This window comes from Pleurodeles waltl, chromosome 10 (genome assembly GCF_031143425.1).
Source record: "Pleurodeles waltl isolate 20211129_DDA chromosome 10, aPleWal1.hap1.20221129, whole genome shotgun sequence".
NCBI classification, from domain to species: domain Eukaryota; kingdom Metazoa; phylum Chordata; class Amphibia; order Caudata; family Salamandridae; genus Pleurodeles; species Pleurodeles waltl.
In genome coordinates this window covers 1,020,110,185-1,020,128,968 of record NC_090449.1, presented here as the reverse complement: position 1 = coordinate 1,020,128,968, position 18,784 = coordinate 1,020,110,185, and the positions used below count along the sequence as shown (strand labels likewise).

At 43.6% G+C, this 18,784-nt stretch overlaps 1 protein-coding gene across 1 annotated transcript in view; it reads left to right on the top strand.

Annotated features, from left to right (window-relative positions):
• The window catches only part of SH3BP5 (SH3 domain binding protein 5), a 196,307-nt gene extending 178,051 nt beyond the window's left edge, over positions 1-18,256 (top strand). Inside the window, exons 8-9 of the mRNA XM_069211932.1 lie at positions 5,611-5,871; positions 15,945-18,256. Of these exons, the coding sequence (XP_069068033.1) occupies positions 5,611-5,871; positions 15,945-16,156 (473 nt within the window). The 3' untranslated portion in view covers positions 16,157-18,256. The remainder of the gene's footprint in view (positions 1-5,610; positions 5,872-15,944) is intronic.
• The last annotated feature ends 528 nt before the right edge of the window (positions 18,257-18,784 follow it).

Genomic DNA, 18,784 nt, shown 5'->3' with positions numbered 1-18,784 from the left:
TGGGCTTGCAACACGCCCAACTCATGCCCTTCACTTTCATTCATTCCTTAACCTGCCTTTCAAAATTCCCTTGATTTTGTGGGTAAATGCTTTACGTTTGTCCTGCCTGACCCTGTTATATGGATTATTGCACGATCGCCCATGTACCTCATAGGGGCGCACTGCTTTTTTCTTTTGCCTTGCCAATTTGCGCTGCATGGCCGTATGTTGTTTCTTCCTCTTTCTTGTTTTTGGCATGCAGCTCTTTCTTTGTGGTGTCCGAGCGCTTTAAATAAGGACGTGAAGTTTCATATAGCTTGAACTCGATCAGAAGAGCGCTTTACATGACTACGTGAAGTTTCATCTGGCGCGGCCTCGTACTTATTTTTTTTCAGCCAGCATATTACTTTTATCTCCACTCCCTCATAATCAGAAAGCACAGCGTAAAACTTTTCTCAAAACAGGTGCTGCGGTTCATTTTTAAGCACGGCGCCCACAGGTAAATGGGGATTGTCTCCCCTCCCTCATAACCTATTTCCCATTTTCTGGTTATCCAGAGCCGCAAGGTCATACGAATGGCAATGGCGCTATGCAAATATCATCACTCCTCTGCATACAAGAAAACAAAAGTAAAAATAAAATGCCATTTTCAATGCCAAGAGTTCTAACTTTCACAAATGCGAGTCTGATTGCATTGCAAATGCTTGTTTATTTTATCAGTGATAAAGGATAGACTGACATCATCCTCACGCAAAGACAAGGATCTGTCAAAGAAAGGACATGTGCTCATCCTAAGGCAAAACAATACTAAACTGCCGGCCAAGGATCCAAAATTTGGAAATTTGGGGCATCAGATTTGCTCTAAAATCAAGTTTCCTTAAAAGGCAAACACTCAATCCACGGATTATTTTTCTAAAATAAATTCTGATCTCACTTAATGTCTTTAGTTTTGAGCGCCCCCGCCTTGTGAAATGTGTATCTCCCTGAATTGTCTTTGCGGCTGGTACGCTGCTATGGATTATGGGCAGGGCTGTGCATAATACCATGATCGGAACACTTCACACAGTTATATAACATTTTATTAGTTGACTATTCTACATAGTCTGTTCCACAATTCCATGATAGCCAACAAGTTGGTCAGCTAGCCTAAATCACCTCCCTGATCACATCCTGCGACTGATTGTCTTATTTCGGGGTGTATGTATGGGCACTAAAATGAAATTTGTGGTGGCTACTGCACATATGAGGCAAAAAAAATAACTTTTTTAATTTATATAAATTGCTGAACACATATTCACTGCATTCTAAAAGGCTGAAATTGGCATTGAAGATCTCACTCACGGTAAGCCTGGAACTGTGAAGTGCCTTGCTGAATTTCTGTCTAGCCTTAAATACTGCTGACACCACATTAAGCCAAAAGTACCTTGAATCTTGGTACAATTCAGAACAAGGAAGTGATGTTAACCTATCGCTGGAATCAAAGTCACATATTTACTGCCATCTTTGCATCACTATGGGACGGTACATGATAGCTGGCAACATGGATGTACCCACACAACTCTTATTAGCTCAAGACGGCTTGCATTATGTGTCCCCTGTGTTGTGTGAGCGATTGGCTGAAATGCATAAAATACCCCAGAAAAACTCACTTTTAGATCAACCAAAAGGCTCGTGCACCCTGCAGATTGCTCAGTGATTAGACACAGACTATACCTGAGTCTTTTATATTGATTCAGTTGACAGAACAATTTGCTAGAAATTAACTAAGGTGATTCTATACAGAGCACTGAAAGTAAGACCAACTATAGCTAGAACTGCTGAATGTAACTCTCTAGGGCTCCAGCAAGTGAAGCACAGCTAGGTGACTGCCCTCCAACTAAAGGTCCTGAAGAGATAAAGGTTAGTATAATGCATAGTCTGCTAATACTTTTTTGGTCCCCCTTTATTTATTTTTTTAACCTTTTTTAGGTTTCTGTGGTCAGTATGGAGAGGCAAGATCCCAGGGTGGTGAAATCTATGTGAAACAGGTTCAGAATATGTCTGGGATTGTTGTGGGGTGGGGTTTACAACTGGGGAGGTTCTCGCAGTTTCTTTCTTTGAATGTGCTTGATCATTTCTTTGCTCTAGTTTGGGGATAACCTCTCTGGCCTCTCTTACCACACCTGGGACTAAACTAGCCCTCTGTTTTTTAAACAATGGCCGAGCATGCATGATTCAGTGAGCGTATGCATCTATAAAGCCATTCCATGTCCGGCCTGTGGTAGACGCTGTAGGAGTCGGCTATTTCAGACACCCTCCAGCCACTGACCTTCTGTCTCTACCTTGGAAATCTGGACTGTAGGATGGTTGTCATTAAATGAGGTCTTGTTCCTCTTCCTAGTCCTCAATGTCCTTTAAAAAGCTACTAAATGGACAAGGCAGAAGCCCTGTGACTGTGATTTCCTTTTATTTCTCCCTCATTCTATCTCCCTAGCAGAACTCTACACCCACCACCTCCCAGCAAGTGGCAGTTTTATTAACTGGGACTGGCACAGTTCCACTGGGCCAAGTTATTGGCTGCCAGGGAGTAGCAGCAGAGAGGAGATGCTCTCTTCAGTTCATTGAATGCATCCAGTTCTCCCAGCTCTTCACAGTAGGATACTTGTGCATTGGGGCAGTTTGGTTTTGTCATTGCACGGCACTGCCAAGTGTCACACATCGCGAGTTAAACAAACACATTTTAGGGCCTGTGTGCCCATCACCACACTGACACGTATCAGTCATGCATATCAGCTCCTTCAGTCTGTGCCTGCAGATGATCCTCGAGGCGCTGGTCTATGGTGCACAGCCTCTGCGAGCTCTCCTACGGAGGCAGTCAGAAGTGTCCAGGAGAGGTCGAAGTCGAACTGTGACAGATATGGCCCGGCTTGTGTAGTCACATAGTTGGAGGCCTAGGGATGCCCACTGGTAGCCCTCTATCCTGTGAAGGAGATGGTGCTGCAGGAAAACCTCTACTTGTGCTGCCCAGCAAGGCTTGAATATGGTGTGTAGCCCTGACAGTCACTGAGTAGTCTAACATAGCTGTGCAGGCAACTGTAGTGTGCAAAACTCTGCCAGTTGTCAGCACAGACAGGGTGAAAAGTTGAGACACTGCACATTACTCGGTCGAAGAACAGGAACTAAGACATCTTGAGGTTGCACTACATCTCAGGGGTCAGAGGAGCATGAAATCCAACAGTGAGGCAGTGGTAAGCCAATGAGATAGGTATGTTTCTTCTCTCTGCCTTGGAGCATAAAGTTACATTTAAAGAAAAGGTCAGTGGATGTTTGTCTGCTGTGGAGGTCTGAAAAAAGGCACCCCTCTCCCAAGGCCACTTTGTATCCTCTCTCTACAGCACATAGCCGGAGAGTTTCTTTTGTGGTCCTAATATCACAGGCTGTCCCAAACTTTACTTGTTCCAGACACAGATACTTTCATAAGAGGACTTTGCAAATTGTTCTTTTCAGCTTGACTTTCTGCACACAGGGCGACTGTTATTCTATGTATGGCAGGCTGCGAGGGGAACCATATTCCTCAATGGCCAGCACCCCCCCCAACCCTTAAAAGGTTGGCACCACCTTGATGTTTACTATGATGACATATTTTTTCTAGGTTTTACAAAGTGTGTTGAGGCCTTCGGTACGCACATCAGGGATGCTTCAGCTGGTTCAGTGACATTTCTAGAGCTTCAGGTTGCACCAAAGGGTTATTGTGGTACTGACCTCGTTGCATGGAATTCCCTACTTGATTTTACTTGCTAATAAATGTCCCTCGAACTGACACACATAAGGCAAAGGAATATCTTCGGAAACTGGTGCTCGATGAGGCCGCACCCATAAGGGCTTCACAACCCGCCTAAATACCCTCCGTGAACCCAACCGCCTGGCTCTACCCATTAGCCCACAGTGCAGTTCATTCCTGCTCCCTTCCTAGAGACAGATGCAGCGCCTGGCAATAATTGTAGGCATCACCACACCCGATAAACCCCCCCCCCCCCCCACCCATACACGATCACCCTGAAAATTCTCCTCCACCCGCGCCTGTGCTGTTGTTTAGTTGCCCCCTCCTTCTCCTCCATTTTCCCCCTTTCTCCCTACTCTCCCCAATCTCTCTGGGATTAGTTAGAGGTGTACATCCTCCCCTATCTAGCTTAAGGAATACAACATCTTACCCACCACCACGTAACACACGAATAACAAGTATGGTGCCACAGCTAAGCTACCCTCTCTCAACAACTAGTTGTGTGGAAGAATCAAAGTCTGTCGGTCGCAAATAGCTTACAATACTTATTTCGTAACAGTGTCAACATCCTTCTTAAAGTAACTTGTGTAACTTGTTTCTCTGTACTGATGATGTTGCACACTGTTATGTAACCAACATAATAAAAGAAAAAAACTCAATAAAAAGAGTATGAGAATAAGGCAAAGGAATGTTACACATAAGCACACTAAAAAAATGGAGAAGCCACAGAAATGCAATCTGAAAACTTGGCAGGTATGACTGCAGTTGGGGACCACCACCAATCAGAACCCGCTGCTCCATGTACCGGTGCTAGACGGTAGTCTCTGATGGGTGTGGAAATCAAAACTGTAATACAAACCCCTTGAATTTTCTCTTGGTCCTTTTACCCCACCTGCTAAGGTGGGTACTCCACCTGCAGGTGACAAGGCACTGCAGGGGGTCCTCTTGACATCTTTCTGAATATTCAGGGATGGTGAGCTTGAGTGGGCCAGACATTAATTTCCACGTGGTCCTGTGGGGTTATCCAACCCTGCGCTGCCACCACCACCCATCCTTGCAGTCTTGAAGAATATATCTGGACCATGGTCCTGTTCAGTTCATGACTGAGTGACGTGGCTTGTCGTTTGCTGGTACCACACTTTAATGTCTATGCAGCATGTCAGAGAAGATGTTGTCCAACCACCGTGTAAATCCCCGTCAGTCCCAGCCACTTGGTGTTACTTCTGCTCTGTTCCCATTCAAACAGGGATGCCTGCGTCTCACTGGCTGCTGGTCCCTCTCTACCGCAGCAGTCAATGCTGCTGGGCAGAGGGACTCACTGAACGCTGTGGCATGATGTGGAAGGAGCCCCCTTGGTCACTGAAACTTTACACCCTATTCAAACGTTTACCAGTTAATACGACTGACCTCAAATGAACACATTTCCAGAATTGTAACCCGCTAAACGTATTTACGCTTTTCTTTTAATTCTTTCTCTTTTTGAGAATTGCATTTAGTTTACTCCTCTTCCAATTGCGTTCAAGATGTCAAATTCACCTTTTAGACTTGAAGTATAATGCCGATTTGTAGCTTTTTACTGATCAGTATTTATATGTTTTGCTGCTTAAAATAAACCGTTGAATGATTGAAATTTATGGTGGAACTTATGAAGGAAACAAAGGACTTAAATCAAAACTTGGATACCTCAAGTGAAAATAAAGATCAGCTGTAGAAAACATTTTTTGAACTTTTGCTGCTTTGAGTAGGTGTAGCAGACTCATGATGACACAGTTGGTAATACACAATAGATGAATGCTCCCTGATGTCAACGTGCCATGGTTTCAGATGGCATTTCTCTTCGAGTGACTGACATGTACCGTTTTTCCCCATAGTGACCTCAGAAGTGTTTGACGATGACAACTTGAGCAGCCTGGTCTCTGAAGATGATTCTGAAACGCAGTCTGTGTCCAGCTACAGCTCTGGTCCTACGAGTCCTGAAGAGATGCCCGTGTCCTTCTCTCCAACCACGCGACCCGAGAGCCTGGACCTGTCGAGTCCGGGCTCCCTCTCCGATTTCAGACTCAACTCTCTGGTACTGGGCCCGCGCAGCGAATGCAGTGGGGCGTCATCCCCAGAATGTGACGTAGAGCGAGGTGAGGCATTTACCTTTGATTTCTTGAGTGTTTGTTAAACCAGAACATTATTGAGTTATGCAGTTAAATAGAAAAAGAAGGTAAGATTGCTTTCACTGTACCCCTTCATGCAGCGCTTCTGCCATTTCTAAGCGTGGCACTCTTTACTGACCACAGGAGGATGGAAGCCTGATTTGGCTTTGCTGGGATTTAAACATGTGACCTGCAGATCCCACCAGATGTAATTGGCGTGCAACAAATCACTGAGTCATTCTGCCAGAATAACACCTAGGAAATCACACGGAGGCTATTTCATGGAGATAAATAACTAATCCAGTTCATCTGTATTAAAAAATTAAGGGGCATATTTACAAAACCCCTTGCACCACCAGTGCTTCACTGTTTTCCACACTCCGGAAGTGCAGAGTGCACAGCCATAACTACGAGGCCACGGAAAGCCACTTTGTGTGGCTTTCCATGGCCCCATAGATATGGTGCAGCGCAAGTCACTGCGTTGCCTTACACTGCGTTGGGAGAGAGGCGTTCCATGGGTGTTGCAGTGGGTTTTCTGATGGAGCACCCATGGGTTTTGACGCATTCCTAGATTTACAAGAATCTGTAAACCTGGGAATGCGTCACAACAGTACGCCTCCCAGGGCAAGGGCAACATAGAGAAATATCTTTATTTCTATTTGTTGTTTCCTCTTTCTATGTGTGAAAGAGGAAAAAGCCTCCCAGCAGTGGCGGAACATAAGTTGAGGGGGACCGCCGCAAAGTCCCTTGCGGGGGTCCCCACCCTCCTGGACCCAGTCAGGGGTCTGCCGCCCAGGCACAGTGTGCTGTGCTGAGAGGGAGGGAGACCCTGGAGCTCGCCACCCCCTACCGCAGGGGATGCAGGGGCCTTTGTTATGCCACCACCTCCCAAGATTATTTTTGTGGAGGAAGATGCCCCTTCCTGCACAAAAACATTCCTGCCAACAACAAAGACACCCTTGCTCCATGTTGCAAGGGTGCCTGCATTGGCGCTAGGCACCAAATTGTGCGCCGATGCTGGCTAAAAGGGCATGAATGCACCATATCTTGTAAGTATTATGCATTCCTGCCCTTTCAAATTGGCGTAGGGCAGCGCAGCTTAATGATTTGCGGCGCTGCCCTACGCCAATTTTTTGTAAATAAAGTTTAAAGCTATCCTCAGGCATCATAACAACTTCCTGTGTTCTGTCTTTGTAAGCTCCCGATCTGTCAGTGCTGCACAGCATCATCTGCCGAAAGCGTGGCAGGGTTCTCAAACAAACACGTTCCCTAAATATTCAAGGTTGAAGTGGTATGCTGTGAGTATTCATATAGTGCTTACTAACCCTGATGAGCTGCTAAAGTGCTTCTTCAGACAGGCAGCCCGCTCTGCCTTGGAGACCACAGTTAGTGGCTTTGTAATGTTTTAGTTTATAATTTGGTTGTACCTTCATGCAGTGTGATGTGCTGCGTTGAGCAGATTCATGTGAGGGGTGATGGATTGTCATGCATTTGGGTTACATAGGTGTTTCACAGTGTTAGCAACAGTGCTGTTGCTAGCCTAGTATAAATATGGGCCTTTGTTTTTTTAAATGAATAGATGGTGCTTGTCTGATTGTGATGGGGTGCCTTCTTTGCACCGGTGAAGCAGGATCTCTCTTATTCTAGTAAGGATTCCCTGTTTCACAGTCTGATGTTAATTTGTGTTTGATAAACATCATAATTCTTCCCCACATCTTCTAGATCCTACTCTTTGCCTCATGTGCAGATAGACTGTTGTGAGTGGAGTTGTAATACATCACATTGTAGCCTCTGTTAGCATTGGATGATGACAGGATAAATGTTGCTCTTGGTGAGTTTAGCAGTTTTACTTTGGTTAGATGGATCCTGTTGCTCAGTGTCTAGCCGTTGAGACAGTAGGGTAGTATTGGTCTGTCCATCTCCCTAGGGTTAATGTCAGAAAATGCCAGGTCTTCACCATACTTCTGAATGCCATATCCTTGCCCAATATGGGTTCCCTATTTTTGCAGCTTATACTGAGAAAGAAGTGCAATCAATAGTTTTCTTTTTTTGTAATGTAGTATAGTTAGTCAAGGTCCTAATCTGGAATTTCAGGCCAAATTCTCAAAGGTGTCATGCAACACAGCACCCAAAGACGCTGCTCTGCGTTGCGTGACAGGAAGAGAGTAGGAGAGCTCCATATCTGCAGAGAACTGGCCCTCTCCTCCACTCTCCCTAGTGCCGCTGCAGAATTGTGCATACAGAATAGGGCAGTGGTGTGTGCCTGAGTATAGCATAGGTTTTGTATTGGACCGGTATCCTTTTAGTAGAATACACCATGCCTAGACACATTTTAAAACCTTTGTAAAGTACAGCACACTTGCAAAGCGGGAAAAGAATGGAGAAATTTTAAAAATTCTCCTATAACTACCTGCATTCCAGAAGCATTATGGCCCGTATTTATACTTTTTTTGCGCCTTTTTTTGCATCGTTTTTTTACGCTAAAACGGCGCAAACTTGCAAAATACCATTGTATTTTGTAGGTTTGCGCCATTTTGCGTCAAAAAGCGGCGCAAATGCGGCGCTAAAAAAAGTATAAATACGGGCCAATTTTTTGGGAGGTGAACTGTGACTACCAAGGTTAGTTTTGCATCTACAAGCACGGGTGGTTGCATGGGTATGCCCATGAGCCACCCATGTAACACCCCCTTGATGCTAAGTAATGTAAAGTAGCGATTTGCGCTAGTTTGCGTTACTTTTACTTACAAACCACCGCAAGTACCAATTGCGTTGGTTTGTAAATCCCAAAAAGGTTTTGTGTCAGGTTTGCGTGAAAAAGTAATGCAAACCAGTCACAAAAACTTTGTGAATCCTGGCTGTAGTGTCCTTTAGTGTGAATATCCCCTAAACTTCACCTGTATGTAAACTGTCCCTTTCCATTTATTGCCTAGGGAGTACTTCTTGAAAGTAGATGTTCTAGCTCTTGAAGGGCCTTTGAAACAGGGGAGATGTGGGTTCTTTGTTTTACATGTAGAAGGTGTCTTGACCCTACATTCTAAGGCCCATATTTATAGTTTTTCAGCACTGCATTTACACCGCATTCTGACGCAAAAGCAGCGCAAACTTACAAAATACAATTGTATTTTGTACGTTTGCGCCACTTTTGCGTCAAAAAATTTCGCAAATGCGGCACTAAAAAAAGTATAAATATGGGCCTAAATTTTTTGAAGGTGATTCATAACTGAGACTGAGGTTTCATGAGCAGGCCATAAGAATAATTTAGTCATGATACGATGAGGGAGGAGGTTGCCTCGATTTCCTGTGAAAAACCCAGATGCTGGAAGATGCATAGCATAAAATGAGGATTTTCTTACTTGGTTAACTTGAGTTTGTAGATAGTGCTGAGCATTGGTAACTCCTAGGTTTCTTACTTGTTTCTAAATTATAAGTGGTGTTCCCAGTTCTTTCGGCCAGTTTATCAATGGATGACCGCTAGGGCTGCAGACTCTGCATGTCAGAATCTATGTCTGTGATGCATTGATTTTAAGGTGGTTTGTTATCATACAGTGATTCATGTCTAACAGGCAGTCGCCAGGACTTGAAGGTCATTACGTTTTCTCAGAACATAAGACACCGTCTTTACCTGAAGATAAAAGACACAATATTTGCTTGACCCTTTCTGAAGTTGAGTTTCCTAGAAGTTTAACTTCCTTTTTTTAAATAATTTTGTCTAAAATTGTTCCATAGCTGCTCCCTATGGATAAATGAACGAACCGGCAATGCATGTAAAAGTCACCTTATAAACAAGCAATAAACAGCAGTTAGTACAGCTTTTAATACAGTGTGGCATTATGCACTGTATAATAATTCAACAATAATTTCGTTGGTTGTTTTAATGATAAAATACAGGTTTAGTAAAATTGATAGTGTGCCCAAATTCACAAATACTTTTCTGTGAGTGGGTGAGACTCTTGTAGCACTCCTGGCTTACCTGTAGCGTACTACTGCAATTCACGTGTAAGCTAGTCTGCTGCTCTGGCCCACTCACAGAGGAGAAGCCGCACCTCCATTGACCACTGAGCACTCTAGGGAAATGCAGACTGCCTCAGATGTTCTGCAGTCACAATGGTCTAAATATAAAGATCAATTTGGATTGGTCGAAAGGTTGGCCAGTCAGACTCGTTGGAACACCTAATGGTTCAGCCAATCTCATTGGCCGCCCTTTAAAGTAACAGAATTTGCCCCAGTGTTCAGATCATTCTGATTGACTCCTTGGTTCTCACAAAGGACTTGAATTCCTTATTGTTAGCAGCATGCTGAAATAGGCAGAGTCCACTTGTTTAACACACCTGTGAAAAAGTTCACCCACTACTAGTCACAAGAAGATACTTAGGGGCATATTTATACTCTGTTTGCGCTGGAATTGCGTAGTTTTTTTTGACGCAATTCCGACGCAAAACTAACTCCATATTTATACTTTGGCGTTAGACACGTCTAGTGCCAAAGCCCATGAAGTTTGCGTAATTTTTTAGCGTGGACACCTACTTTGCGTTAATGAGATGCAAGGTAGGCGTTCCGTCTAAAAAATTTACTCCGAGGCATGTGCGCCGTATTTACACTCCCGGGCAAAATTCACGCCCGGGAGTGGGCGGGTCAAAAAAAATGACGTACGGCCGCTTTTGCGATGTTTTTTAGCGCCTGGACAAGGCAGGCGTTAAGGGACCTGTGGGCTCGGAAGGAGCCCAGAGGTGCCCTCCCATGCCCCCAGGGACACCCCCTGTCACCCTTGCCCACCCCAGGAGGACACCCAAGGCTGGAGGGACCCATCCCAGGGACATTAAGGTAAGTATATATATATTTTTTTTTTTTTGTGGCATAGGGGGGCCTGATTTGTGCCCCCCTACATGACACTATGCCCAATGACCATGCCCAGGGGACAGAAGTCCCCTGGGCATGGCCATTGGGCAAGGGGGCATGACTCCTGTCTTTGCTAAGACAGGAGTCATTTCTATGGGGGTTGGGAGTCGAAAAAAATGGCGCAAATCGGGTTGAGGCGAAAAATTTGCCTCAGCCTGACTTGCCCCATTTTTTGGCGCCCAAGCTCCATATCCCCCTACGCCGGCGCTGCCTGGTGTATGTCGTTTTTTTTCACGCACACCAGGCAGCGCCGGCGGCTAACGCCGGCTAACGTCATTGATTAAATACGGCGCCCGCATGGCGCTTCAGAATGGCGTTAGCCGGCGCTAATTTTTTTGACGCAAAACTGCATTAGCGCAGTTTTGCATCAAAAAGTATAAATATGGCCCTTAATTCTTTTGCATACGTTTTGTAGATGGAGCACAGATTGTAACTTTTGTCAGTGCTAGTAGTTTTTTTGAAACTACATGAGTTTTAACCAAAGAAAATACTTTTTACTTATGGAAGTAGTTTCTTGTAACATATATTCTACATTCTTTTCAGGGAACAGATTCTTCAATCTAAGCAAAAACCCTGACCTGGAATAACACTTAAAAAATAGCAATAGTAGTTGTGATCATGATGAAATTCATATGTATTTTGTCCACAGAAAAGCCATGGGTACAGTTTGTTGGTGCTCATTCTCATCCCTTTTCGCAGTGGCAGATTTTGCGGTTTCATAAGTCTCATCTGGAAGGAGAAATGTCCACTGACCCAGAGTCTGTGAATCAGAAGAGGTAGTTTCCTCTCACAGATCAGATTTTTTTGCACGCTTCCTTTCATCCTACCCATCCCAAAAATAAAATGAATTAGTCCCACATTACTCACCAGGACCTGGTTGGTCTGCTATAGCTTGAAATGGAGGCTGACTTGTGGAAAGTTTTTTCAATGCACTGAGACTGTGCACTGATCACAACAGTTGTGCATCTGTCCAAACTGTGGTGGCTAGAGGTGGGCAAGTCCCTTGAGGTTGTTCTGCTCTGCTCAGGGCCTTCACTTATGACACCGAAGCACCACGGCTCTCACATTACATGCGAGCAGGACACAGATATACAGTGCCAGATAACTGAGGGTAGCTCCAACTCACCACATAAAGAAAATCTGACCCACATCTTCAGCAAAAAATAAGGCGTAAGGTTTTGGTGCAAATCTCTGTATACAATTTTGTCAATAGGGATTTGCATCGAAACCCATGTGTGGTTGCATGGGAATGCCCAGGTACATCCCATGGAATGCCCCCTTATTGCAAAGCTAACACAAAGCTGTGGATAGGAAACTATCCAACGCAAAAATGACACAAGTAATGCAAACCCAGCATACACAGTTAGTCAACCTCTTATGACGCTTCTCTAGGGACATATGTCAAAACATGACAGTTCCTCTTTGGAGACAGATGAACCTTTTTGACGATGATGCCAATGAATGTTAACTTCTCAGCGATTTCAAGCCCTGAGGAAAAATAGGCAATGTAAGGGTTAATGAGACACGTGTGCTATATCAGTCGGGTAACGAGCAGAGATATATCTTTTATTTCAACTTTTTTTTTTTTTTTTTACTTTGTGTGCTGTATTGTACAGCACACATACAAAGCAGGGAAGGTGTTAAAGGATAGTTTTTGTACTGGAAGGCTCCATTTCCAACACAAAAACTATTCCTCACAGAACGTTCAAGCTAAGGGGCAGCGGTGTGAGCGTTGGTGCATGACACCTTAAAGTGCGCCAGCACAAGGAGAGAGCAAAACTACACTGTATTGTAGTAGATACAGCAATGTTCTGCTCTTTCCCTTTCATGCAGGGGCAACTAAAGTTGCTGTTGCATGAATTTTACATAAAGCTGGGTCCAGTGTCTAACCCGCTTGTTGCTCCCATTGTAGGATAACATGCTAGAGTGGCTTGTTATATGTTTAGTGAACAAATGCATACTATTAAATACTAATAAAGGAGACTTATGCACATAGCACTTTAATTTGTAGCCTTAGTATGAGAATATTTGTCATCGCAAATATACCCCTCTTCACTACTGGCTTTCTTGCTGCAACAGTGAGAATTAAAATGCAGCACTGAGCATTTTCACTATTTCATTGGTAAAAATCTAACATATTCCTCTTCACCTGCTTTGCCCCTCTCCTCCTCTTGTGGACATCTCTTGCTAGATAGTTCCTGTGATCCTGCTACGCAAGGGAAACGTCATAGAGCTGAATACAGGAGATGGACAGTGACATAAAGACAACAGCACAGCTAGAGGCATGATGCACAATGAGATGGGAGTACAGATAGAGGTGATGATGGAGAGGAGTAGAGTAAATTGAGAAAGGTGAAGTAGCAAGAAGGAAAGATAAGGAGCAGAACAGTGAGGAATACGTAGGTCACAAAAGCGAGGTAATTAAAAGGCTCGGTTTATAGTGTGGTAGAGTAGGACAGAGACAGGGAGAAGATGTAGAGAGAAGCAGAGGAATGCAGTACTGCCAGGGTCAGACAGAAAAGTTAAATAGAGAGAGGGCAGAAAGGGAAATGTTGTGTAGAGCAAACAAACAGAGGAAGTTCAGAGACACTCTTGAAATAAACAGAGAAGGATATGTGAGATAGATATAGCGGTAGGGAGTTGTCAGATGAAAGGATGGTGAGGTAGAAAGAGCTATAAAGAAAGATGTTGAAAGAGATAATTGAGGTGGGGGTGAATTGAAATAAGAAAGGAATCCAGAGAGATTATGCGCCAGATTTAAAGAAAAGTGGTGCTGCGCCAAAATTGGCAGCGCTGTGCTGCGTCATTTTAGAAATGCAGGGATGCGCCGTATTTAAGGGAATATGGCGCACCCCAGCATTTCCCCCTGAGCTGGCGCTACATTTAGCTGCCAGCACCAACGCGGGCATCCTTGCACCATTGTACAAGGATGTCTGTGTTGAGGGGTGTGATTGTTTATGTGCGAGAGGGTGTCCCTTCCTGCACATAAACAATCACTAGTGGCGCTTTGGCACTTCTGTGTGTACTGCACAATGCAGCACACACAGAAGTGCTAAAGCGTCATTTTCAAATGATTGTTTATGTGCAGGAAGGGACATCTTCCTGCACATCAACAATCATTTCTGTCATTTAACTTTTTCTATGCGTGCGGCAGAATGCAGCACGCATGGAAAAAAGCAAAAAACTAGGAGGAATAAAAGTATTCCTCTTTGTTGCACCCTGCTAACGCCACCCATGTGGGTGGCGTTAGATTTTGGCGCTGCCTCAGGTTTACAAGATTTCATAAATCGGAGGCAGCGTCAAAATGCAAAGGGTGTTGCTATGGTACACCCACAGCAACACCCATTGTATGCCCCTTCCACGCACAGTGCTGCATGGGAAGGGGCCATGTGGTGTTAAGCTACAAAAAGTGGCCTAACACCACATTGTTAATACGGCGCTGTGCTTAACGCCACATTAGTGTCACAAAAAATGACGCTCCTGTGGCGCTACGGGCCTAAAATACAGCCCCTATGTGTTTGTGTGAGAGTAACTCAGAGAGAAAAGCTGATGACAGAGAAAAGGGGTAGAGGTAGAGCAATAGAGGTTGCCAGAAAGGAGCAAGGCAATTAAAGAGGTTAAGAAAAGGTAACAAAGTCAAAACAAGAGAAAGGGAGTGGGTGGAGAGGTAGGGTAGTGAACTAATGGTGAGGAAAATTGAGAGGTTACGTGGTGCGAGGTGAGGGAGATGTGAGGTAAAGAGAAATGAGATGTGTGACGGGGATTGTGGAGGTTGAGAAAAGGTAGAGTGGGGTAAGGTACTAGGGACATGGAGAAAGAGGTAAGGAGGTAAAGTAAGGGTAGAAATAGGGTAGTGTGAAAAGTGAAGTTGATGGAGAAGAGCTACAAGGAGGTCAAATGGTAAACATGCAGTAATGGACACGGATGTGGTAGAGAGCCAAGGTAGAGAAAGGGGCTTAAGAGAGAGGTACAGATGAATGAGACTGACCTCTTTTGTTCTGCCTCCATTCAAATGTTTCTTTTCACTTTTTACAACTTTCCCTTTTTTTTGTAAGCTTCTTTGGTTATGATGCGAGAGAGGAAGATGAGGGGAGGGAGATGACGTTGGGGGTGTAAATTGAGAACGAGGAGAGGTAGACAAAAGTAAGAGGCAGATTTAAGAAAAGTCGTGCTGCACCTAGCGCAGGGCCACTTTTCCTGCGCCCCTTAGTGCTCCCCTACGTCGCCATGTGTGTGCCGTATTAAACATAACATTTGGCGCACCATGGTGGTAGTTAGGGAACTAGTGTCAAAATGTTTGCCGCAAGGTTGGCGCTTTGCAGGATTAGTGCCAACGATTTTTATGCTAATCCAGCAAAGCACACAGAGGTCCACTGACACGAATTGTAGCCTCATATCAATGCCTGCTTTGAGCAGACGTTAAAAATGCCGATAGAAATGACGTGAAGAAATCATTTCGATTTCTTTGTGCCATTTTTTCAGACCCCTAACGGGGGAACGCCTTGGTGCAGGCATAATGTGGTGCTAGGCATTACAAAGTGGCGAAATATATGCTTTGCACCACTTTGTAAATGTGGTTCGGTGATTTTGGCCTCGTTGTCCACATTATCATTAAATAAAAATAAATAGAAAAAGGGGGCATATTTAAGAGCCCCTAGCGCTTCATTAGCATCAAAGAGTGATAACTGAGAGAGAATGAAGATAAACAGTCAAGTAAAGGGAGGCTTATCTTCGTGGACCTATGCAGCCACTGTAGAGATATGGGTTCAGCCTGCAAGTCACAGGTTCGAATCCTGGAGGATCAAACTACCTTTCATCGTCTTGAGGCCGATATAATGAGTACTAAGAAATTAATAATATCTGCTGTTTTCATAGACGAGACAAACTGTAAATGTGGTAATCATTAATATTATGTTTACTTTTAACTATGTAAGGGCGAGGTTGGCACGGAAAAAAACACTGATTACATGAAATCTCCTTAAATATACTGTTACCTTGTCCTGGATGTGAATGGACCAATCATATTTCACTCAACACTGTACTGATCAGGATTCTGATCAGTGAACAACTTCCTGAAGCCACCAAGGCCGCTGGTAAATTTCAACCCAACTTTTCCATGTTTCTGTTGAGAAATGTAAATAACTCCCCTGATCTTCTTTCCACAGGAGAAAGGGCAGAAGGCTCAGAAAACAAAACCAGTGACAGAATAAACAACAACGTAAACAAAAGCAAGTCCACAGATGTAAGCATCCTGGACAACAGAATGAAGCAGCTGTCACTCTACATTAAGACTGTTGACAAAGCGCCCAGCGGTGAGAGGAAAAAATCCAAGCGCTCTCTATCAGCGGCCGGTGCAGCCTTGCTTAAGGGGATGTGAAGATGTGTCCAAGGGCGTATTAAAGACAAATCCCCTGTTATACCAAGTGTGTGCCAAATCATTGTTGTTTTCGGACACAGCTCTGCACTAAACTTTGAAGACTGAAGATGCTCTTCATGGAGACCTCCTGTGCTTAAATGTTCTCCATTACCAAGGAGCGCGTGTTCCATTGATAAGCCGTCCTCATTGGCTGTCCAGCCCGGCCTTCGTGAAGAACTTGTGTATCCTCAACTCTTAAGCAATAACTCCAGCTTGCCCCTCAACATCCATGCTTGTAGGTGTTTGGACCTAAACTCAAACCTTCATGAGAAGTTGTTTGGTTTTTTTTTTTAATGTTTTGTACCATGGAATGCTCCGTAGGTGCAGTCCACTTGTAATCATTGATAGCTGTGTCTGTATCAATAAGAAACTATACAATTTTGTATATGTTTATGTTGTTTTGTAGTTGTTTGTGTCTTGAAGAGTAGCAGGCTCCTTAGGTGCGATCAATGTGAGGCTGAGAGCAAATCACGCTCCGGAGTCTCCAGACGTGGCCAAACGAAAAAAAAAAAAAAAAGTTCTATAACATTCAGCACTTTTGAACACAAGAGCAGCTTACTGTCAGACGAATACTGTTAAAGCATTTTGTATTGTGGTCGTATCCACATTAATGTCATAATTTATGCTGCTAATGTGGTGCTTTGCTGGATTAGCGCTATAATTTATGGCGCTAATGCAGCAAAGCACAGGGAGGTCCATTGTTTTTAATGGGAGCGTCATCTTAACGCCTGCCTTAGGCAGGCGTAAATAATGACACAAAAATGGCGCAGTGAAATTTAGTAAATTTCATTGTGCCATTTTTCTGGGCCTCCCTAAGTGGGATTGTCCCCCTTGCATACATTATGCCTGGTGCATGCAAAATGGTACAAGGGTTTACAAAGTGGTGCAATACTTGCATTGCCCCATTTTGTAAATATGGCTTGTGGGAAATGCCACCTTAACAGCACATTTGCTTTAAAAAAATGATTCCAATGTGGCGCAGGGTGGTGCTAGGGGCATCATAGATATGCCCCTTAGTTCTTCACCTATTGTAAAACTGGGTTAATTTACTGTTGCAAATCCACTCCACGAATGTATGTGGTCAGTGCTTAATGGCTGATTAGGTGCTTGTAGTTTTCTGCTAGCATGTATGTTGGTAGGGTCTTTATTTTGCAGTCTGTATTTCTTTAGCTTTTACTTTAACATGCTACCATTTTGGAATGATGGAACAGATATTTGCTACCTCTTATGTTCCACCTCATTCCTATGATTCTCTACACCTTTTCCACTTTTTTTTGCACACGTTTCTCTGCTTGTCGAGGATCAGATGATCAATTTTTTGGCCGGATTGTTGAATCCTTGCCACATGACATGCAGTGAGCTTGGACAAATCACTTCATCCCTTCTTCACCAGCCATTCAATTTCAGGAAAACCTAAGACTTGAACTAAGGGATGGCTGAATGAAGTCTCAAAATCAGCTAGTTGTTGATTTCTTTGGTAGTGCTGATGCTCTAAATCTGAAATATAAACAAAGTGGTGTACCTGTCAACTTTCCCTGTTCGCATCGCCTTCGGACACGAGGATCCATCCAGAGTCTTTGTGTTGTGGCGTCTTTTGTGTAAGGACAATGGCTGCAGGTGCTCCGGTACGGCACAACTGTGTGTTAACGTTTATCATCTATAAGCTACATTTGCAGAATTAATTGTTTGATTATGAAGAAGCAATTGTAACCACCTGGGTCTTGCCTCATCAAACCCTAGTGCTAAACTGTTCAGTGACCATAGAGAAATTGTTAATAACTTCTTATTTCAACCTGCAATTCTGAAACCTGGAAATGGACACACGGACAGTCTGTGGTTACTCAACCTTAAAATGAAAAAATGCTGGTCCTTGTGTAGCTACACCACACTTATAAGCAGTGTGCTGTGTTTTTGAGTAATACTCATGTATTATTTTATTACTATTTGACTCCAGCATTATATCTGATGGTTTTTTGTTGAGATGTATCTGCTGCTGTGTTGTGTCTGCCGCCCGGCTGGTGTTTGTGTTAAGTAAACGTATAAGCTATTTAGTGACGTTCATTATGTCTTTGCAGGTCTTCCTTTTGGTGGCTTATATCTAGAAGTCTGTGTTCACATTACACTTCTATAAATGTTTTCAAACTTTCTGAGTACATCAGAATGCATATCTCTTTCTTTCTGGAAGATGATGAGCCTCTGATCAGAACTGAAAAGGATTATTCAGTATCTCATTAAAGTGAATTTAAAATGGAATGAAAAGGTTTAAAGTCCTGACAAGACTAAACACAATTACTTCACAGGTAGAAAAAATAGAATGCCAATTCTTGGGCAATTTTGAGCAGCTATAACAGACACCGATGAGAGGAAATTGAGGCTATTTTCCAATATATTCCTAAGCAATAAAAAAAAAAGAGCATGGGAAATTATCCAAAACGAAAACATTGTTTTCACCACAGGGATGTGCTGTGATTTTGTTGCAGCACACAACTGGCAGACAGATCAATACCAGCCTGCTTCTTAGGAAATGTGCTTGACTTTGAATCTCATTATTCAAACAAGACGTCCAAAAACATTTTCTAAATATACCGT